Below are 24,504 nucleotides of genomic sequence, written 5' to 3' on the forward strand. Positions count from 1 at the left end.
AGTGTTATTTTCTAATTGCTTATGCCTCAAAAGTATAGAAAATGGCTACTATTCCCCACAAACTTTGCTTTTGTGACCAGGACTTTACGTGAAGGAATGCCACAAATGCACACCACGTTTTCCCATTGAAAATAGGTCAATTTCAAAATATTGCTGTCCTGGTCACAAAAGCAAAGTTTGTGGGGAATAATGACCATTTTCTGTACTTTTGAGGCATAAGCAATTAGGAAATAACACTTACTACCCAGGATCTTGTTCCATAGTTACACAGTAATTATCAAATAATTATAAATCAGGCAGGGGAGTTTGATGCCGGGTGGTTACAATCGCGGCAACACATTCCTTTACACGCTTTTACACTTTTTTTGAAAGTGGCGAACTTTGGATGACCTCCGGCGGGGTTGCGGGTGGGGGGGCCATGACAAAAGCGTTCCAAAAACGATCTCAGCCGCGGTTGCTGGTGAAGACTGCGGGCATTCTGTCGACTTCCCGGTGGGACGCGTGCCGCCGCCGTCGGCATGCCTGCATGCGTGGAGCCACCGCTGGTTCAGAGTATTTGGCCGCTGCTACACATTTCCAAATGTGATAAGCCGCTTCGTTGAGCCATCATTTGTAATGGCCAGGTCACTTCTGAAAAAAAAGCTATATAGCTCAGTGGGACTTACCTGATAAAAAAAAAATGTTTTTGGTGGAAGGGCCCCCACAGGGGGGCTCTATGGAGGGCCCCTCCTCTAAGAGGGTATTTGGGCCTACTCTTCCACTCTCAGACTTCTGGGTTCGATTTTATCTTCTGGTTATCTTCTGGCGTGGCTTTTGAAACTATGGCCAAGCATCTCGAGTTAGGGTTTTGTACCACCATTCAGTGGGTGACATCGACAGTCAATGAATTTGCATGCCCCTGGCCCACACTTTACCCCATCACACGTGACCTGCTGATACACGAACTGTGGAGTACCCATTTATACTGCCGGAAGAACAGAGGCGTAGGTGATTTGAAATATTCCCATCCTTTCAGCTTCTGCATCGGAAGAACAAACCGGTGAACAGTGGATCGAAAGTCCAGTTTCGTTAACCACAGCAACCCCACTGTAGCACCCCAATCCAATTCTAGGCCTTTAATAACCGATGACACCTCTGCCAACACCCCTGCACGTGTTCTTTGATACTGGGCAAGCTCTTGAAGAAGATGCGCACATGAAACTTAGTGAAAACTTTATAGAGGGCTTGCAACGGGGGACACGATGGAATCCCAACTCCAAACTGGCGGCGCTTATCTGCTGCACGATCGTGGAACTTGCAGAGAGTCTGACCGAAAAAATAATTGCTAGAGTCTTCCACAAGCACCATGCAATGCCAAGCAAAGATAAATGACTCTCAATTGAAACCGAACGAAACAACAACAGCAACAATGAACCCTCAATGTTTACAAACCCGAAGAACGTGGGTAAAATTTCCGGGGGAAAAACCCCCCAGAATGCCAAATTGTTTAAAAAATACGAAACAAGAAAACGAAACCCGCTAAATCGATGCGGCAGTGTCCTGCAGACAGCCAGTGGAGATGCTGGAGACGAATGCCCTGTCGGTGGAGATTGCGGATTGTTTAAACTAATTGCAGCACCTGGATGAAGGAGCATGTGGCCTGCAATTGGTTTTGTCTGAGCCGCAAGGGCATGAGGACCCGATGGAAACATTTTCTCTCTCTCCAACTCCACCACTAAAGCTGCCCGACGCTTGCCCGCAACGACAACACCGACTTCTATCAAGGTACTTTACCCTGGGCACGAGCTGTAGGTCGCATCTTCCGTACTCCGATACGAATGATGCCAACCGGGAAGCTTTCACAGTTTACAACTCGACCCCCAGCCACACCGCCACACCTTGCTTGCAGCACAATGTGGAAGAACACTTAGGTTGTGCCCGTCAGCCAGGAGCCATCTAGAGCTACGCACTTTTAAATCATCATCTAGATTAAAAACTAATTAATTCAAAACGGCTTTTTGCGTTTAGTTTGCTGATCTACTCCCCCGCACCTCCGAATAGAACGGTTGACTACGTATGGTGCGAAAGAAGTTTAACATACATACGTACAGATTCCCACGTGTTCCCACTCACCCGGTGCCACCCTCCCCTTCCCCCAACTCAATACAGATACAGGGCAACTTAGATTTATACTGCGCCCGAAACTTAACAAACATCTGGGAACGCCGTGTGTTTCTTAGCCCAGGGGACCCACCCTCCTGATGACAGCAGTTGGCATTGGTCTGCCATTATGGGTAGGGGTGGGGGGGATATTGTTATTGCCTTACCAATTCAGCAATACGGAAGTAATATTTTTTTTATTTGGCACATTCGGACCGCGACACAGGCACACATGGCCTAGTATGGACATCTGTGAAAAAGAGCTCTGTAGCCCATTGGATTCCTCCAGCATGAATATTCTGATTCTGAATATTTGTCCAATAACGTAACTGCATCGTTAACGTCGACCGCGATGCCGAGGGCACACATCACGCGACTAATAGACCGCGCACATTAATGACACGAGCGGGATTGGGGGATGCTGGCAAGGCGGGTGCGATGGATTAAAACCCAGCGCTCCTCCACTGCGCGTGCTGCGAGCTCGCGTGTGTGGGGGGCGACCTGCCGTCGCAGCCGCCGCCGCCCCTACACGCCCTGGGTCTGCTTCTCGCGGGACTCAACCCACGCCTTGCTGATCGTTCTCTTCATGTCGTCGTCGCCGTCGTCGTACATCTGCTTGAGGATCTTCATGAGTCCCTCGCTGGGGTCAACGTCCTCCTCCATCTTCGGCTTCCTGTCAAGGGGAGAGGAACGCACGCGGAGGAGGAGAGAGCGGCGATCGCCGCGTGAACGAGTGCTAAATAATCGCAAGGGGCGCTGCGGTGGCGAGACGGTAACTACCTCGCCTGGTATGCAGGAGGTCGAGGGTTCGATCCCGACCCTGCCGCCAGCATGTTTGGAGTTTGTATGTTCTACTCGTGGTGGCGTGGATTTTTACGAGGGTCCTCCGGTTTTTCCCTCCACATCTAGAATCAACACGCGTTTAGGAGTATTAATTTCCAGGTGATAAGCCACTTCGTTGAGCGATCACTTGTGATGGGCAGGTCGCTTCTGTATAAGAGCTATTTAGCTCAGGGGGCCCTTACTGGGTAAAATAACCAAAAAAAATTGGTTTGTATTTGTTTGTGGAGAATGTTGGTGGCAACACGGTCCAGCGGAAGCCAGCTCACAGCTGGCCGCGGTTGGTTCACGGTTCAAATCTGAGTGTGTTAACCGTACAGTGGACGCTAAAGATCTGAGTGTGTTAACTGTACAGTGGACGCTAAAGATCCCCCGACCCCACCACCACCACCACCCCCCGACGTCACTTGAAATGCCTAGGCCATTGTGTGCCATCATCAATTTGAGAAAAAAGAAATCGGTGAACTTATAACCTAAAACGAGGACTTGGCGCAAGTCCCGTAGGGAGGAGACAGAGAGGGCCAGGTGTGTTAGAGGCCACAAAACGCACCGTGTCATGTGGTCTTAAAAAGTGAAAATGTTGTGGAATCACTCTTCAACACACCGGTGGGCTAAAGTAGTGAACTATTTGTCTTTTGTCAATGTGACACATTTGTTGCTGATTGGCCGTGTCGGGTGGCGGAGGGTTGGCGACACATTTATAAATAACGCGATCTAATTCTAGATATTAAGTTTTCGTGACTGCAAGGATTCATACTTTTTGGGTTTTTTTCGGTAAAGTCACGTAGGTAAAATTTTTGAATAAATTTCTTTTAAATTAAAGTACATTTATTTAAAAAAAATTACCGAAAAAACCAAAGAGTATGAACGCGATCTAACCCCAAAACCGTTATTATTAATAATATTGGTCTCGAAAGCCGACGTGTTAAAACTGTCATGTGGGGGCGTGCAAAGCGTTGGAGAACGTTGGGATGTGGCCGAACGCATGCAGGAGCGCGTCTTAGTCGTGGAGGGGGTTGTGACGAAGGAAGTCCCTAACTGTAGCAGGCGTCGCTCCTCCCAGTGATTCCAGTGGCGCTGCCCACGGGGATTCGACTGCAGAAAGCACTCGCGTGAATGAAACGCCATGACCACGCCCTCCAGCGAGATCAACAACCCTACAGCACTAGTGCAATAAAGCAATTGATCTTACAGCCATTTAGAATGTACAATTTTTTTTTTTACCGTTGTAGGATATTAATGTTTGTCCTACACTCCCCTCCCACCAGCCCCTGCAATATTATTCCGATCCTGCTATTGGTGTCGACTCACGAGATGACAAATGCAAAGCAGATATCAAGGCGTCATCTCTGAGATGCCTTCAAGTCACCTGTAACAAACACATTTGGGGGCAGCACTCTCCCACCTGTTTCGCCACTGGGAGTATGTACGTTGCATGACTGTCAAACCGGTATTCTTCATATTCTTATTGCTAGAATTCGGCCAAATTACACGCAGAATCAAATTGAAAGTGGTCTTTTTTGCGTGCCGTCATTGGTGATCGGGCTGAGATCATGAACTCGCCACACGTGAGAATCCGTTTTAATCACCGGTCGGTTCAAACCTGGATTTCTAACCCAGAACCTCAGTGGTGCCGGTTCAGGGCCTACCTCAAAGCTACTCAGCCACCTCGCATTCAAAGTACTCTTTCGCGTACCGCATTGAAAATTAAAAATAAAGTGTGAAAATCAAGAGACTGTTGAATCATAACAACCACAAAAATCATGCACACGCGTGTGTAAAAATTATACTCGATAAACCACGGCGCGTGCACGTGCATGCGCATGCACACGCACGGCAAAACACACGGCCCTCAACTCGCAATGTCGAATGCAAGTGCCTTTTATGTTTCTCCTGTGACCGGGGCCCTCTGTACCAAGACTTTTCGCGTTACATAATTTATGCCCTTCAGAATCACAAAAGGTATTGCCGTTGCAGAAAATACGAGAACTAGTTTGGCATGTTTCTTGCCCTATGGGCACCCTCGTAACGCGCGCGCAATTACTGTGCGCGCTCGCGCGGCCTCCCAACGCCAAAAAAAAAAAAAACTTTGGCAAACTTGCACCGCCCGTGAACCCGAGACACCGAGGCGCCGGGCGACGCCGTGAGAGCCGCCCGTCAGCCGCGACCGTTTGAAGGCATTACCCGCGGCGCGAGAGCGTGAAATAGTTGGGTCGGGATCGCCTCCCATCGCCAGACGAAGATGATGATGAACGTTCAAAGCCGCCCAACTTGCCTACTTACGAGACGCCACCAACACCGTCATTTTAAAAGCTCGGCCCCTACAGGAGGGCAGCCGAGGCAACGTCGGCAAGAGCGATGATGCCCCTTCATCATTTTGCTGATCACGCCGCTGTGTTCCCTTAAAGGGCTCCCTGCTGCGCTGCAGCTGCAAGGGCCATGCTTCACTGGGTAACGGTGGTGTGAACGTCCCTGTTCTGTCACTAATGCGCTGCTGCTGCTGCTGCTGTGACTACTACTGCTGCTGGCGAAGTGGCCTCGCGTGCTTGTTACGTCCTCTTAAGGGCATTCCCTTGCCATTGCAACGTCTTGGCGTTGGCTCACTTTGTCACGAAAGAAACGGGAGGTGGCTAGGTGGCTCAAAAGGTCAGAGTGCCGAGACGGAACCGCCGAGAAACCTGGGCTCGAATCCTGGCAGCCACCTCAAGTGTAGAGAGTTGACGGTTTCAGCCTGGCCATAAACGACGACACCAAAACAGAAACCCCATCACAATGAATTTGGATCTGCACTTACATTGGCTGAGTTCCAGCTCTGAGAATAAAACAAATAATAACTTTGAGTGTCAAGCGACAAACATGACTGTCAGTGGAAGAGGGGTTGTGAAAGTTTCTGTCCTCTATTCTGCAGACCAGAGGTCACTTGAAGGGATTTCAGAGGTAGTTCTGTAGTATCTGCTTCTTTGGGCCATGCTCTAACATGAAGGGCTTTCACACTGCTTTGTGAGGGACCTGAACGGATAAATCCCACGAGATGAGGCCAATATGACGATCGGGATAACATTGTGGGCTGGAAGAAGACATTTAAACGGATAAGTAACGATTTCAGTGAGCAGGACAGTGGATCAATATAGCTTAACTAATTATTATTTATGAGACATGTAATGATTCCCCCTCAACCATCGTTGATTCGATGAATTGTCGCAATTTTGGGTCATGATTCAATAACAAAAAAATCATTATTTAACATTGTGGTGAATGCAGTGGATGCAGGGTTCATGGAAAGTAAGTACAGATAAATATCTGAATCTAAAATAATTGATTCTCACATGCACAACGCGATGCACGTATCACGAGCGCAGGAATCAATTTCAATCTCTGAACCGGTGCGCACCGCTTAATCGCCCACTGAACTGTTTGTCGGCTTAAGTTTACATCTCTTCGTTGCGATCCTCATTCACAGCTGTGCGCGCTCCATATTTCAAAGCGTCTCCTCGCTTTTCCAAGCCGTTTCGCAGGGGGTTCCTAAGGTCACCTGATTAGTAGGTGACCGGAGAAAGTGCAGAGGGGGAGCTAAGTAAATGAGAAGGGCCTCTACGGAATTCCTTAATCACTCCATCGGCACCGCCGCGTCTCGCAAAAACCAGCAAGAGAGCAACACCCGCGCCTAACCCCAACGGCAACCTCCGAGCCACCCACCCACTCACCCGTGCGCTGCACACACCCCTCTGCTACTTTCATTGCTTGCAGTGATTTATAGCCTCGGTGCTCCTGAAGCGGCGGGAGACCTAGGAAATGGTTTTAGTTGTATTATTATTTTCAGTCGGCAATGCTAAATAGGGCTCGCGTTCTCGGTAATCCGCGCAATGACTTGTCTCCTCGCGAGTCTGTTTCACGCAAACAGGTGCGAGCGTTAATTAACCGCGCGCATTCCCCTTTTGCGCTGAGATACTGGCTGCGGAGCAGCAGCAGGGGGTAATGAGTGGCGTGTGATCGGATGCACCAGGGATGGAAGTTGGAAGGAGTGTGGCTGAAAGCGGAGGTGAGCATGCTGGGGCAGCGGTGTCTCCCACACAACACGAGCTCGCGTGATCTCCGAAACTAAACAATGTAAATAGTCGACCGTACAATAATCAGGGCCCCACTTCCACGAAGGCCCCGCGGTATGGCTTACAGTTACGAAAATAAAGCGGAATGTGAATCGATATATCACGCTGAGCTCGGGGCTAGAGGCCCCCACAAAGCAGCCCGTGAACAATGGCATCAGCCACGGCGGAGATAACGTGACCCTTCTTCCACCCACGGGTCCTCCTCCATGGTTCAACACCCAAGTTCAACTCCAGCGCCGGGTGGCAGCCCCGACACCGCGAAGCACGCCGTGCCCCGCTATCTAAATCGGGAAAGTTACTTAACGAGCTCAAAATTAACCACCCACTGCAAAAACGACAGTGCCCCGCCGCTAAAAACGATGACGTGCACGCGTGACGCATGCGGAACGGTGAGGCGCCGCCGCACGACGCTGCCACACGAAGCTGCCAGGAGTTAATTATTCATACTTCACCCTCCGGGCGGTGCCGTTGTCGTAACGATGAGCGCACTGGACTTGCAATCCAGAGGTCGCCGGTTCGTTTTGATCTCCCGGCACAGCGGCTGAAACAACGGCGCGCGAGTTTTTCGATTCCCTCCCAGCCGCCTCTGTCCACCCAGCGATGCACACGGCGTTCAACTACGGTCAGTCGATCGGCAGGGCGCGTGCGGTGGGGCAGAGTGTGGGCACTCGCACCCCTCCCAAGGTGTCTGGCCAGCATGGGAAAGAGTAGGCCAAAGTTTCACCTCTGCAGGGGGATCTCTAGAGCTGCCTCGAGTGGAGGCTCTTCCGGCAGCAGTGGCGTGAGCAAGCGATTGCAGGGCTTCGCCTTTGCCCCTCTTGCCACGTTACTTACTCTTTGTCAAGAGTTTTCTTCTCCAAGGACGTGAGGAACTTCCACGTCTCCTCCTTGGTTTTTCGGCACATCACCAGCACGGAATCGGTCTTCACCTGCAACGATCAATGAAGCGATGTAGCGTGAGGTACGTTGTTTAATTAAGCGCTCGTTCCGCTACCGGCTCATCTTCACACACTCGCCGCACATATTAATTCCACTAAACTGAGCAGCTCCATTCCCAGGAAAAAAAACATGTTCAATAAATAAACCTCATGCTGCCCTGCTGCGAAATGAATTATTTATGTGTGACTCATAGTACAACATTTTTAATTTCTCTAAAGTGCTTACGCTGGTTTCCTTGCAACGAAAACGTCGTGGAATTTCAACACCCGATGACAATTTTGATTATTTATTTCTTATTTGCATCAGTTTTTTTTTTGTTTGCCTTGTTTCGCATCACGAATACGTTTACGTACAACTACTAACGCGTGGTCAGGATGATGGCGACCGGCTGCAATGGGCTGTGATGGAGGCAACGCTGTACAACGCTAGGAGAAGCGGAAGACCTCGACCCGACTGGAAGTCAAAGACCAAACGGTAGAGGCGATGGAAACTGTCTCGCTTGAAAGACGCAGCGACGGACAGAGAGAAGTGGAGAGGGACAACTGCAGGGAGATATCAGTGAAGGGACGGTGAAGAGACGGACGCTTGTGTTGCACCCGAAACGTCGTGATTTAATTTAGTTGTTTTCATTAAAAAAAATGTTTTACGTGACTTTACTGAAAAAAAAAGTAAAGACGGTTACGTCTCAACGGCCTCAACGGCACAGGCACGAAGAAGCAGAAGAGTATATTCTATACAGGCAAGCACTTGGGAGAGGGCCATCAACATTAAATGGTAGTGGGGTCACGATGCTGCTCCTAAACTGACTTCGGACCTATGGGGATAATTGTGGAGTGGAACGTTTTGAGAGTGGTCAAAATGGTTTGACAATTATCAAATGTGCCACCAAACTCAGAATCTTTATTTATCCAGGAGACATCCGATGAGCAATGAAGCTTTTTTTTTTACCGATGTTCAGCAGGGTCGAGTCAGAAAGTTACAACAACAAACAATATAAACGGAAGATAGGAGTGCAAATCACTAAACATAAATATACTCAAACTAAACTATTTACCGGTTAAAGCCCACTGAGCTATTAGTTATTTTTCAGCAGCGACCTGGCCACAAATGATAGCTCGATGAAGTGGCTTATCGAGAGGAAATTCAGAGCAGCATCTACCTCGTGTGCTGTGCCGGCCTTCATAGGCGCTTACTCGCCAACATGACTTGCCCCAACAGTTTGTTAAGGCTCTACGTGGGGGGAGGGAGGGTTGGATCTTTGCTTATTTTAATTATTAAAGGGGACACTAACCACACAAAGGCCCAACATTGCCTAAGGGCTGTCTGCCTGCTGCAGTGGGCAGTTGGGGCCACGGGCCCTGCAGAGTGCCCGCCTCTTGTTTACGTTGCTCTGGGACCGGTGTGCCGATAATCCGGGGATCCGCTGAGCTCTGCAGGAGATTTGCCTTTGGTAAAGATCAGTGCACTGCGGCGCTCCACACTACACTGCATTAACCAGGATAGCAGAAGCAGAGAGACGGAGGGGAGAGATTCTTGCGGCGAGAAGGGGGGGGGGGGGGTTGGAGGCGGCGGCAGCAGCGTTACCTTCCAGGAGCTTTTGGCGGGGTCGATGGGATGCAGGAGCTCGATAACGCTCATGCTGTAGCTCTTGCCTTCAAAATCCCTTACAAGCAGGCTGAACGACCTGCAGGCAGGAGACAAGGCGGAGCGCGAATGAAATAACCGGCGCAACATCAAACGTTCACAAGCAGGCAAGCAGCAGCAGCAGCACCGTCGTTGCTTGCAGCAAGAAAAAATATATTTCGTGGTTGTTAGAGGTGGCTCAAAAAGGTCAGAGCGATCAGCTGACACGGATGAGAGCCTGGGTTCGAATCCACGTTTGAGCCGACAGTGATTAAACCAGGTTGTCAAGTGTTGTAGGTTTATGGGCGAAGCCCGCTCACCAATGGCTGTGCAACAACAAATCCCAACGCATTAAATGCGGTTGTGGACTCAATTTCGGTTCGATGAAAAGCTATGAAATTTAAAATATTAGTTTGACTGCCATGTCGCTTTAAGGGAGGTCAACAGTGGATGCCCTACGAAAGCAGCCTCCTCCACTGTGAGAACGTGGAGTTTTCACCACCGTCTCAACAGTCGGGAACAGGAGACGCGCAAGAGCCGCAGGACGACTTGTGATCAGTGAACAGCTGTAATAATCGGGTTTTCCCCTTTTTTCTGGCAACAAAACTGAAACCTTTTCACGAGGATTCATGTCTGCATTAACCTCAATACCTGCAGTCAAATGCAAAAAAAAACACTATAATATATGCATTGTCTTTGAAACTGATTGGTCCACACCAAGGGACGGCTTTCTTATGAGCCTCGACCCAATTGGTTGGTGTACGGTGTTTTTTCTGCAACATTTTGCTGTCTTTTCTTGGATTTTCGGTTTGCACTTAGTCACATATTCACTTTAAGATGTTTTCTTGTTCATGTTTTTGTTTTTAGTTTGATGCAGTTGCACCCGATTCAAGAGCCAAATGGCTCACAGGGCTATACCTAATAAATGAACTTGAAACTTGGTGCTCGACCAGAGGACGCCAAAAGGCGTACAGCTCAAAGACAATGCAATATCAAAGTAATGAGGGCTCGGGGTGAGGTCCAATGATGACATTGAACAGCTGCTTTCGAGCAAAATCCGTCCGAGTTCGGAGCGAGCCGAACGCTTGGAAACACGGCCAAGGGATTTGTTGATTTGCCGCGCGGTTCCCACTGCTGAAGCCAGGGGGAACCAGACCATATGACAGCGAGATGTTAACTACCTCGCCTGGTATACACAGGAGGTCGAGGGTTCGATCCCAACCCTGACGCCTGTATATTTCGAGTTTGCGTGTTTTCCCCGTGTCGCGTGGATTTTTCTCCAGGTCCTCCGTTTTTTTTCCACATTTAGAAACACGCGTTGAAGAGTATTTGACTGCTAGAAACTTCCACAGAATGATAACGCCACTTCGTTGAGCTATCATTTGTGGCCAGGACGCTTTGAAAAAGAGTTATACAGCTCAGTAGGGCGAAGACCCCGGGGCTGGCCCAGGACACGCTGGCGGGACGATGTCGCTCGGCTGGCCTGGGAACGCCTGGGAATTCCCCAGGAAGATTCTGTGTATAGTAGTGTATAGTAATGTATAGTGCAGTAGTGTATAGTGTAGTGTGTAGTAGTGTAGTAGTGTATAGTGTAGTAGTGTATAGTGTAGTGTATAGAGTGTATAGTGTAGTAGTGTATAGTGTAGTGTATAGGAGTGTGTAGTGTAGTGTATAGTGTATAGCGTAGTGTATAGCGTAGTGTATAGTGTATAGTAGTGTATAGTGTAGTGTATAGTAGTGTATAGTGTAGTGTATAGTCGTGTATAGTGTAGTATTGTATAGTAGTGTGTAGTGTAGTAGTGTATAGTGTAGTGTATAGTGTAGTATTGTATAATAGTGTGTAGTGTATAGTAGTGTATAGTGTAGTGTATGGTAGTGTATGGTAGTGTATAGTGTAGTGTATAGTGTAGTGTATAGTAGTGTATAATGTAGTGTATAGTAGTGTATAGTGTATAGTAGTGTATAGTGTAGTGTATAGTGTAGTGTATAGTAGTGTAGTGCTGGAGTCTGTCACCAGACAAAAGGAGGCCTGGACCGCCACTACTCAACACGCTGCCACCGTGACCCTCACCAGGACGAGCGGACTGAGAAACGAACAAACGAGCGAGCTCAGGAGTTTAGTACGTGCGACTCAAAACGCGCACCGTGGGCGAGGACCGGCTCCAGCGGTGCCGCAGAGATACGAGAGATGTGAAGGCCACCGCTCCGACGAGAGGCAGCCTTGCGTAACCGCGCAGCAGCGACGGGGGAGCAAACAAGCAATTGGAATGACGGTTTGGCCTCTGGCCAATAGAAAACTTATTTTCTCCACCACTTACTTACTCAAACGACGCAATATATGAAGGTGTTCGAACAGCTCAGCTATAGTTTCGGAGGAAATGGGAATGTAAAACACAAAACATGAAGACGCGGCAGGACGTTTTATCGTGCTGTGAAAATTGTTGGAATTGCGTGTGGCTTTGAGCAAGCACATTTTTTTTGTCGTACCACATAAAATAAACATTGAGCGGACGAGCAAAATGGTCAGACAAATCTTTCCGATATGTGTTTTAGAGTTCTATGTAAGTTGAACTTCTTTCGCAACTGTACGTAGCCAACCGTGCTAATCGGAGGTGCGGGGGGGGGGGGAAACGACAAACTAAACACAAAACGCAGCTCGAAAGAAAATAGTTTTCAACTTAGATTTCAAAGTGGATAGCTCCGGTGGTTTCCTAATATCGGAAGGAAAAACATTCCAGACTGCCGGCAGAAAGCGCATCTTAAAATTTGACGAAGAAGGTCCCAGCACGTCGAGCGAAACGTCAGACATCGTGCCGAACGGCACGCGGCAAAACCCGAAAACGAGTCGGAGAGGTGTGTACAGTAAGCACGAGCCAGTGAACCTACAGCAGTTAACACATTCCTGCGGAGGGAGCTGGTAGGAACGTTGGGTTGCTCGGTCAATGGCCAGGGTGAACTACTGCGTAGTGTATTCCGCAAATATGCCCGACTGTGAGGGCGGGCACAAGCCGGCGTGAGTAGGTTAAACGTTAGGTTTTATAAGGGCACCACGGTGTGACCAGCCCCTCCCCACCAAACCCCACCCCATCCACCCACCACCCAGCCCCACCCTCCCCACCCAGCCCCACCCTCCCCACTCAGCCCCACCCAGCCCCTCCCCACCCAGCCCCTCCCCACCCTCCCCACCCAGCCCCTCCCCTCCCCACCCAGCCGCACCCACCCCACCCAGCCCCTCGCCACACTCCCCTCCCCACCCAACCCCTCCCTGCACGACGGACGGACACAGAAATCCCCTGTGGGCTGGTGTAACCAGGAGGTTCCTACCAGAATTATGTACGCTGAACTTCTTTCGCAACCGTACGTGTAGCTAACCATGCTAATCGGAGGTGCGATACAATCCTTTCACAGAAAAACTTTTACAAAAATCTATGATTTGCGCTTGCTGAGGCTGTTTAATGGCATGTCAACTGATATTAGATACGGTGCATTACAAATATTTGATTCTGGGAGTAAAAAAGAAAACTCAAAACTAATTTTCGTAGCTCTTTTAATTAAAGTATTTAATTATGTATTAAGAAACTGGCAACACGTGCATTATAAGCGTTCAAGATTGTCAGGTTGATTATAAAATGACTTATGGCAGTCTTATGTTGAGGTAACCGCAGTTGAAGAAATTTAATTAAAACTTAACTCGAGCTAGAATTACAGAAAAGCACTCAAAACAATGCAGGAGGAATGTGAAATAAAACTACCAAGTTACGGGATTGTATTGTTACATTACATCGTGACAGCCCCTGCACAACAACACAACGACAAAGATCCCCCGTATAGCCTGTAACAGACTGTTGGGGCAAGTACTGTTAGCGAGCACCTATGAAGGCCGGCACGGCCAACCCTACGCCCGGCCGCCTGTCTCCCCAGTGATGATGTTTACACACCACATTAGGTACTCTTTTGAGGCTGAGTGAACCTAGAGGAGGCCCAGGACCGGTTCAGATAATCGTCACTGCTGTTGGCCGTGAGCGAGAATCGAACTCGGGTCGCCCGGATTCGAAGCGCAGCGTAGCGCTAATCGCTGCACCACCGCTCCCCACAGCCCCTGCACAACAACACGGCACCCCAACCCCCGCCGGCCTCCGTTGTCCACGGCGACTTTGAATTGGAACTCCGCCGGCACGCGAGCCTTGGGGACGAGGTGAGAGGATGAGAGGGGCGATGAATCAAGAACACGGCCATCTGTACCAATCGAGATTAGATGAAACCACCGCTCGCGGGCGTCGTATCGCGAGTCGCAAAGAGAAAAAAAAGTGCACTTTACGACTACACTTGTCACCAGAATGCATTACACACTCGCAGAGAACAAACAGAATTCGGTATTGGCCAAAAGCGGCCGAGCTATTTTGGACGCACGGCTGGTTTCGTCAAGTTATATGTGTAAAAAATAAAAAATCTGCCTTAGAATCTAACATGGGCTTCGCTGTAATCCACTAATTAATTTGTCATCGCGAATATAGTCTTCGTCGAATGGCGTCTTGAGTCATTCTCCAATTCAAACATTTTCAAAGAACAAATTTGCATTACTTCCCCGTGACAATGCAATTTATGACGAGGGCAAAAGTATAATAATTAAATAAGCCGACACAAATTCTCATTTTTTTTTATTCAGCTTGTTCTCTAAGTCTGTAGCACGACGCTCCATTTTAACCCTCGCTTGTCGAAACATTTCAGTAAAAAATTAAATTATGAATACATTTTCAAAATGCCATTAGTGACACACCGCTTGCCATGTGATCAGGATGCTAAGTGCGACTTGGCCTGGATAACGCTTGGATGGGCAACCAACATGTGTAACAAAGCTTATTGGCTGCGGGGCTACACAATGGGCAGCAGAGGCCAGTGCGGCAACATTGTCGTACTGCACTTATATGCTCCCACATCTCCTCCTTCGCCATCCTGCGCTGACCAACGTGGCCAAGTATGGTGAAACAGCCCGCACGACACGCACGGTGGTGGTGTGTGGAGGCCTCACCTGGCAGGGGATTGGCCATGGCTGATGACGATGATGCGTTCAAACAAAAACGAATCCTGGTAATAATATATGATGTTGAGGATGCAAATGTCCGTATAGATAAGAGTTTCGATATTTAATAATTCACCCCTTAACGCCTCCATATGCCACCTCAACAGTAGCACGATTTGTCACGACTTCAGGCTGCAAGTCGATTCTAAAATCAACACAGTGATGATGCATTGGCAGTGGTGTACAAGCACAATTAACAAAAACACTCAACACAATCAATAACACCATGTGACCTTTAAAGAAAAAAATATAATCGGTGATATTTCAAGCAACGGCCCTTCTGCATTGCACATGTGTAGTTATTGGCACATGTATATTAAGTTTCTACATATAGCTTTATGACAGCTACTACTTTTGCTTTTTTACGCGGACGATCCAATGCATGTATGGTGAGCATACGAATTGATTTAAATGCGAGACACCCTATGCATCGCTAGGTGCCAAATATAATGCATAGTGTATCTCATTCACCTCCAAATGGACACGTTCCATTAGCCACCAAGACCCCGTTTTGTCCACGAAAAAAAGACATTAAATCATTATTATTTTTATTCTCAAAAGTCTTATCTATTCTAAGAGGCGAGCGAGACTGCACGCCAAACCTCTACGTGCAGAATATGCTCGGCAAAATTTCCGGGCCAATTGCAGCAGGGCCAGTTTTATTTAACTTTTTTTTGGGCTTGTAAGTAAGACATGATACATTCTTCACCCAATTTCAACATCTGTGTGGCATTGCGAAAATGTCAGCCGATGCAGTGGGCTTCAGAAACATGATACACCGCACGCTGTGTGTAATAACGTGGCAAGCGGCTAATGTTAATGCACTGACAATGACAGATTGCCTCTGTGGTCACGGGCGTTACTGCAAATACGGCCGCTTTAGCGTAAACGGGGAAGACAAAGCAAAAAAAAACCTTCATGCGGTATTTAAAAATCACAACAATTGCACAATACAGTAGTTTTCCCGTACAATTTTTGTCGTAAGATTATTTTTTTGCGTATTCTTCCCAACGATACCCTCCGGAATGCACTGTCGGCGTCGAGTAGCGAGACGAAATGACCATTTGGATGTCCCCGAGGAGCAGTGCGACCCTCCGTCGTCAAACAACGGATCCCGGAAGCGGATATCAAAGAGATACCTCGCGGATCCCTTCGGGTGACTTCTGGTTCACGCAAATTATTCGGGGAGTGGTGCTCATGCACCACTGCCAGAATATAAACGCTACATGATCGGCGACGTCACCTATCAATTCAGACCGCGACGCTGGCACAGATGGCCTTTTTGTCAAATCACATCGTGGCAACTCGAATGCCCACTGCGAAAACTGACGGGATGTAGCACGGTCCATCGTTGATACACTCGCACTATTCACCAGGGCGGTCGCTCGGCTCGAACCGCAAACCTCTGCGAAGAGCGGCGGAAACACGCCATCGCTCGACCGCGAGCGAACGAGTGCGTGCGAAACGATCGGCTGCCGTCATGACGGAGCACCCCAGGGTCCTGCGAGCTCTCCAACGGGGTGCACCTGGCCAGGTCACGCTGGTGGCGACCGTCAATTTCATCCGTGCGGTCACTTCCGAGGATAAAAGCAAAAACGACACGTCAACAAGTAAAAACGCCGCGCGCATTTGTCTTTCAAGACCCAACGTTTTTCCTGCCTGTGCATTTCAACGGGTCAAAGATCACCGGCGTTTTTGCCGATGGCGAGCTTGCTGTCCTGCGCGCTTCAACAGCATCTCAGGGTTGTTTTGTGGTTGCTATTTCAGTTGTGTGTGCGCGCGCGCCTGTATTTGTGTGTGTGTGAAGGAGGCTAGTGAAGGAGGAGGCTCATGAAGGACGCTACTGAGCAGTTGGAAGCAGTCGCCCTCCAACAACAACGGAAGGCAGAAGAGCGATGCTCACAACAACAAGCGGAGCCAAGGTTGGCTGAAATAAAGCAAGTTGGCACAGTAGGGGGCACAGCAGGTACATCTGCCAGTCATCTCCGTCAGTCAACCCATGGCACCTGGGTCTGTCCCGTGAGCTCTTATTAGTGAGCCTTCGACGCTACACGTGGCCTTAAATCGCACCTGGCCTGGCATAGGCGCCATGGTGACGCCACCGCCACTTAGTGGCGAATGTCGGCTGTTGTTGCTGTTCTTGTGTCTGGGCAGCCGTAGATGCTTACTAGCACTTGCCCCCAACACTATTAAAGGTTATACAGGGGATCTTTGTCTTTTGGAGCGGACATGTAGCGGTGAGCGTGCTTGCGCTAGGAACCTGGGAACACGAGTTCGATTCCTGCTCACGGTCAACATCGGTGACTGATATCTCAACCGGTCCTGGGCGTCCCGGTGAGTGCCTAGTGCCGTGCGCAAATATTAGCACTGAGCAGACAAAGGCATTCGTTTGTGGTGCTGGACACACCACAATATCCACATGTCGTTCGGGCCTTCATAGGTGCATTGAGAAGTTTCTAAAACAAATGGAAATATAGCGACAGAGAAAAAACTAATATAGACATTTAAAAGAGAATAGTCGCCAAACCCCCACTCCCAGTGGCTCTCATCTCACAATGTGTCCAATAGATAGACGATTTGTGGGAAAATACATTTTTTCGTGAATGAGTGGCATTGTGGGGAGCTAGGCAGAGAGTTCTTTCGGGCAGGAGGATTAAAGCCTTGGAACGTCAATGCAGCAGGTGCATTGCACTTCAAGAGAATCATGCGGAGAAATATCAGTTTGAACAAGGTCACTCGCAGCTACCTACTTTTGGCTAGAGAATTGTCTAAACACCCCCACCCCGTATGTAGACAGTATATATGTGTGTGTGTCTATGTGACACGTGGGGAGCGGTGGCGCAGCGGTTAGCGCACTGTGTGATCTGAACCGGTCCTGGGCCTCCCCGAGGTCGACTCAGCCTCAAATGAGTACCTGGTGCAATGTGTAAACATCGCCATAGGGGAGACAAAGGTAGCCATGCATGGTGTTGGGCAACCACCCCCGAATGCGCCGTGCAAAGCTTCCATAGGTGCTCACGAACAGCACTAGCCCCTACAGTTTGTTAAGATTATACAGGGGGCCTTTGTCTATGTGACAGAGGCTGAACATTAGTTTAGATCATGGGGCTCCTAGAATTACTTGGGGGATGTCGCAGGAATCACTGGCTGTGTATATTACGATGTGTTCACCCTTCTGTTGACGTGCATTCATGATAATTATTATTATCATTTAGTAAATTTGGTATTCACGTCATTCTTAAGAGTGCAAGGCTACCGTGAAGACATTACATTTCACAGACACGGCCTGTGATAATTTTCCAGTAGCGGAAGATCTTGCGATGTGTAATCCCCCAATTGAGTAATGAAACATTTTTTGTCGTTGTCAAATCTGCCACAGGACACAGTGGACAAACTCTTTTGAACATCCACCGTGAAGCAGACGACACATATCATACTCTTTGGTTTTTTCGGTAAAGTCACGTAGGTAAAAAATAAAATAAATTAAATCACGACGTTTCGGAGGCAACACAAGCTTCCGTCTTCAGGTGGAACCGTCACAGCAAAAATAATTAATTTTTATTTTATTTTTTACCTATGTGACTTTACCGAAAAACCCCAAAGAGTATGGACCCTTGCAGTCACGAAAACTTCAAATCTAGACACATATAATATTGTGGTTAATCTGCCCTGCAGCCTTCAATCAGATCCTTCCCACCACTGTGTTAACCTAACCGGACAGATCTTCGTCCCCTTTCCTTTCCGTCTTCTTCTGTCATCTCCCGATCGAGCTATTCCCGTGGGTGAATTCACCACCTACTTCACGGGGGACGTTCAGATAGTCCTGGCGTCGTTGGGAACGTGTCCGCCATTGTGTACAAGTTTCGTGGTCCAAAAAAAAAGAAAGATTACCTGAAAATTACTCATTCGGGAGCAATTACTGCAGACTGTGGTGTGTGAAATGTAGCACGATCGTGATTGCCTTGCGCTATGAGAATAGCACAAACACTAAATGGACTAAATAATGATAGTTACCCATCTCCCTCTGTATTTCTTAACCCCTACACTTTGATTTGCTTTCAGTTTCTGCAGACCAGTGACAGTGGACTTCAGTCCTGTAGTATTGTTTAAATTCAAATTAACAAAAATATAATTTACGATCCATATTTATTTTTGGGCTCAACCACGTGGCTATTTTATATTGTCAGGTTTCCACAAATATTATTTGCATCGTGCCAATGTAAATAATATTTGAACCGATAATGCTCCGCACGCGATGCCTTGAGACATTTTTACGACTGATGGCAACATCAACGCGTGACATTTTGATGAAGCTGCCGTGAGCTTCTTCAGACAAGTGCATTGGGAAAACTGAGTGGGCTGCAACAGCTGACTGCGCTTTTTTTTAATATATATTTTTATTGTTTTAATTTAAGCCCCCCCCCCCCCCCTCGAATCAACAATCATGACAGAGGGCACATTAACGTACGAGAGTGAGGCTTGAATGTCCAGGGATCCCCCCACCCCCTCTTGGGTCGTACTTTCTACCCAGACCGGGGCTAGTTACGGTCTTCTCAAATCAAGGCGGGAGGTGGGGACGGGGGGGGGAGGCGACTGCGCTTCAAGTCGACGCTGCGACATCACCGACGAATAATTGAAAACAATTTAAACGGGGCTCCAAAGCCGCACGCGTATCCTGCGCGCGTACACACCAAGCGTCCGCTGCCAGTCCCTGCTCCACCACTGCCGCGCGGAATGTTACGCAAAACATGACACCCCCCCCACCACCCTCAACCCTCTCCCCCCCTGCAGCCCTCAGAGTGATTGGCAGGAGAGAGATCAGGCCGTGGTTAATGGAATGGAACTCCCACACCTGCCGGCACATGCTCGCACGCTTTCGGTGAAAGCACTCCCCGCAGGTCATTAAGTGCTGTATTCTACCCAAGGTTGTCCGTTATTAGCGCTGCAGTCGAGTCCAAGGCTGCGGATGCGGCCAGATCACGTGGCTTGGATTACATTTGAAGGGGGTGCTGTGTGGTGGGTTCCGCTATGCTCGTGCAAAGCAAGTGATGGAACTCAATACGCACTTCACCACCACTGTCGCCGCCGTTGCTCTTCCTTGAACCACAATACCTCGCTGATCTCGTCAAGGAGCATAAACCATCACGCGACCTCCGGTCATCCTCGCAGCAGCGGCTTTTGGCTAGCCATCGAACAAAGACGGTCGCCGCATCGCGCGGCGCTTTCAGATGGGCTTCTGCGGCCGTCCGGAACGCCCATCCTTCCGATATTAGGAAGCCACTGGGGCTATGCACTTTCAAATCTAGATTTATAACACAATTTTTTTTAGAACTGCATCTTGCGTCGAGTTTATTTGTCCTCTCCCCCGCACCTCCGATGAGCACGGTTGGCTCGGTAAGGTGCGAAAGAAGTTCAACATACATACATGCGTGTATGGCAACTTGGGGGCAGGAATGGGGCTTGTGTGGCCCAAGAGAATTGCAATTATTACAACACAATTATGCAAAACACCATTAATGGATCTGCACTCATGTAAGAATGCTAAGTGCTTATGGGCTTTTGGCAAACAATGTATAAACCGTATGCATGTGTAGTTTCACGACACATGTGGACCAATCGGATCATGTGCATGTTCTCTGCGCATCATCATAATTATCAGCCATGGTTAATCCACCGATAGATGAATGCCTCCCCCAAGCTGTTGCCATCTGTCGCAATCCTACGACGCAATATTCCAGCCAGCACAGGCACATGTTGTTTTTGGACCGATTTCTATTCGCTTCATTACACCATTCTTATTTTCTTTTGCCTTTGCATTATGGCAGCCCCAGGTCACTGTTGCAAATTCTCGAGTTCACATCTGGTTAACCAAATAAAGCTAACGTGGCTTACATGAAGATGCATTGTGAAATCATTTAGAAAAGTTATTGCAGACCAAAAATGGTAATTAGCTTGCACGTATAAAAAAATATTTTCCAGGTTCAATGATTGGCTGACCTGAAAATATCAAAGGGAACAAAAATGAGCGTGCGACCCTGGCAACAAAATGTAACATTTTTTTTGTGCTTTAGTCAATGAGACCAATACTTGCCTAAAATTGCGAAGGTTGTCGTCTAGACTACGACCAATGTAAAATCAATTTAAACACGCCAAATGTATTGTCATTGGCGAGTGCCCAGAGAAAACCGCGACACTCAAAACTTCAACATCAAGTTCAAGTTCATTTATTTGGTATAGCCCTGTGAGCCATTCGGCTCTTGAATCGGGTTCAACCGCAACAAACAAAAAACAAAAACATGAACAAAAAACATCTTAAGTGAACATGCGCCGTCTCTGGGAATCCTACTTTCTGCACCGTCTCCGGGAGAAACCTCGTTGCCCTGTAAGGCAGGTAGTACCTTCGCAACCACAACAGCCCCATCACCGTGTGCTTCACTGACCACGCGTAAGAGCCCTGCAGTGCCTTGATGTTACCGCGCGACTCCCGGGTAACAACACACCTGGTCACAATGCAGCCCATTAGGCCCAGGTGCGAGTGCATTTTGTAGAGGCCAAAGAAAAGACGGAATCTCCTTTATCTGGCAAAAAGTAATTACATTTTGGCATACTTTGCCGGCAGTTTCAAATCCGCACGCGCGCAGCAAAGGGCTCAGATATGTGTGCCGTGATATTAAATCCTTTGCTCGATTCAAATTCAAGTGGAAAGTCAATCTAATTTCAATTCCATTCATTTTTTTTGGCCACAAAAAACCCTCGCCGCGATTTAGAAGGCTATGCTAATTCCTCTAAACTCAATGGCCATCATATCTTCATCACAATAATACGTGCCAATTTGCCATTTAAAAGGATGGGGGTAAAATAAAAAATAGTAATGTTTGGTTGTTCATATAAAAATGCCCGTCATTGTGCAATGAAAAAATAATAACCAAGTAACCTTTGCCACAGTATTAATTATAAATAATTCAACACCACCATGAAACAGTGCAATTCCACAGGCCATTTTTGAGTGTTAAGAGATGAGTATTCTAAAGCATTTTTTTTTACACTTTAACCATTAGATTCATAAATGCTGGAGAAAAAGACGCTCTTGCAAATTAACTTAATCTTTTTTTTCCCTATCGCGTGTACCAAAGCTATAAAACCGTTGCTAAATTACAACACAATAACAAGTACAGATATATCGCAACCCGAAAATATTCACGCACATCTTTTGGTGTGCATCTATTTGGCGGTAAACCAGTTAATGGTAAGATAAGATCATACTTATAAATGTATCCTAAAGGGCCAAGCCAGGAATGCATATCCAGACCCATCCTCTGCGTTTCAACCAAGAGGCTCTTTAATAATTAATATACGTTCATGGAGTGGGCCTGCAGTGCACGGATATATACACACACACACCTTCTCACTTTGGCAAAGAACAATCCAAAGCTCTCAAGTCAAGTGCGCAGAGCAAACCCTCTACGATAGGAAAATGACATCACAAATACATAGTCAATTATTCATAACTTCGTAAAAACCAATCGCCATGAATCACCATTCGTTACTGACAACACGCCGTTATCCATCACTGTCACCCTGATACTACCATTCAACAGGAAGTGTTCAAGTCCACGGTTTCCGTTTGTTTATTCTAGAACTACAGGTATCAGCGACATATCTAGATGCGCACGTGTGAACGCTCGTGTGGTGGGTGGCCAGGAACAAAAAACACGTCTGTTTGTTCATTTTGAAAAGCACGGTCATCAATTTAGGCAAACACCATACACACATTCCTAATTTTCCATTTCTCTTCAAAACCTGAAAAACTGGGCCTAGATATGAAATTTCTGCCAAAGTGGTGACACATGGCAGAAAGTGACATCGACTTTTGTTGTCACGAAGACACGTGACATCATATAAATGATCAGAAAAAGCATTTCCCCCAAATAATTGTCCTAAAAAAAATAAAAAATCATCCGTGGTCAATACATTTAAATGTGTGCATATATGTTAATACATCTAATTTAGTTTGATGTAGATATAATTCAATATATCAATGTCATGATATACGTGAATAATTATTTAAAGTAGAAGGGGCTTTAAATAAGTGCAGATCTGTCAGTGTGAAATCAGTAAAAAAAAATGGGTTAAAAATGGGTCGTTATCCAAGTACTCACATGCAAAAGTACATTATTTTTCAGAATTTACGTAATATATTACATTACATTATTCTCACAATCAATGGAATACATTTGTACACAGTACAAACATATAATATATACATTTTATAAAAGGTAAAACTGATCAAATTGTACTACAATAATTCACATAGTTGTACTCTACCCACTATAGTGTACTATTACTATAGATATACCATATAAACGCTGCAAAAAACCTTCACTTCTGTCGGATCGACTGGAGTAATAAATTATATCAGCCGGAAAGTTTAGGGGCAAATTAAGCAATGGTTTTCGGCAATTGCCTTTGCCACAGATCGCACAGGGGCACGTTTGACGAACGCACTGATGAATAACGAGCGCAGCGCCGCCCTAAATTTAAGCTATCCCCTTTCCTCGGGGACCCACATGGGTGAGAGAGAGTTAAATTCTCCCGCTGGGATAGCATATGCCAACATCCCAACGTATCGCGATCCGGGCCCTGTGGTGACGGCAGAGGTCACAAACGGGTTTTGATTCCTTACCCGTACCCGGCCGCACCAGGGTCGAAAACTGGTACATGTACCTGTACCCTACCCGATACCCGGCTACCCGTACCCGGCCGGGTATCGGGTAGGGTACGGGTACCCGATTGCGACCTCTGGGATGAAGCCATGTTGCAGGTGCGGGTGGATTGATTCTAGGAACTTGAATTGTGAGAAGAGACAAGACGTTGGGAAATGAGTGACAAACGGTTACTCACCAGTGACTCACGGCCTACCCGTACCCGTACCCGGCCGCACCAGGGTCGCAAACGGGTACCCGTACCTGTACCCGGCCGGGTACGGGTAGCCGGGTATCGGGTAGGGTACGGGTATCGGGTACCCGGTTGCGACCTCTGGGTGACGGTGGGTGGCAAAGAGAGAGGGGGGGGGGGAGGTGGACGGTCCAAAGGAGGAGCAGGGGCCACTCTCCACTGGTTCTCAATCTTTTTTGTAGGGGCGGCCAACCCAGTTTATATAAAACCGGTCCCCCAAGTGGCACGGTGTCTGGCGTACCGCTGCGCATGTCAAAAGAGGCCGCCGGTGCTTGACAGCGCAATGTCAGGCATCGTGCTGACCAAGACGCAGAACCGCCCGAAAATGCTTCGGAGAGTTTTGGTCACTTACATCTGTTACAACCTGTCCCCACTTATCTCAAAGCAACAGAGAAAAATGCTGAGACCCATTTGCTTTCCATCGTTCATCCGTGAAGGCTTTTTTTTGCTTATCCGCGACAAAAAATAGATATTAGCTGGCATTTCACTTCTAGCAGCGTGAACACCCACACTTGCTCAAACAGTGGGGTAAATGTTCCGCGGTGAGTTCAGACTTAATTGCCATTATAAGTTGCGACGGCAAGTTGGTTTGTCACTTTATCGCGATCATTCGGGGAGCGAGAGATTTCACAAACTCACTTGAGCCTTCGACAAGTGCGGCAAGCATGAAAAGTGGCGAAAAATCAGTCTATCTGTCATACAGCCTCCTGCTGATGATAAGATGTTTGTTGGTGACCCCCTGGGGAAAACAGAGTCCTCTAACTGTTCCAATCCATCTGCCGCTATTGCCACGTAATGACTATGCGGATAATAACAAGGAAG

General features: G+C 47.8%; 1 protein-coding gene across 1 annotated transcript in view; it reads right to left on the reverse strand.

Moving 5' to 3' along the window:
- Positions 1-312: 312 nt before the first annotated feature.
- The window catches only part of CACYBP (calcyclin binding protein), a 111,418-nt gene continuing 87,226 nt past the window's right edge, over positions 313-24,504 (reverse strand). Inside the window, exons 4-6 of the mRNA XM_078878018.1 lie at positions 9,609-9,708; positions 7,920-8,014; positions 313-2,812 (exon numbers count right to left, since the gene is read on the reverse strand). Coding sequence (XP_078734144.1) covers positions 2,665-2,812; positions 7,920-8,014; positions 9,609-9,708 — 343 coding nt within the window. The 3' untranslated portion in view covers positions 313-2,664. The remainder of the gene's footprint in view (positions 2,813-7,919; positions 8,015-9,608; positions 9,709-24,504) is intronic.

This window comes from Lampetra fluviatilis, chromosome 49 (genome assembly GCF_964198595.1).
Source record: "Lampetra fluviatilis chromosome 49, kcLamFluv1.1, whole genome shotgun sequence".
Taxonomy (NCBI): Eukaryota; Metazoa; Chordata; class Hyperoartia; order Petromyzontiformes; family Petromyzontidae; genus Lampetra; species Lampetra fluviatilis.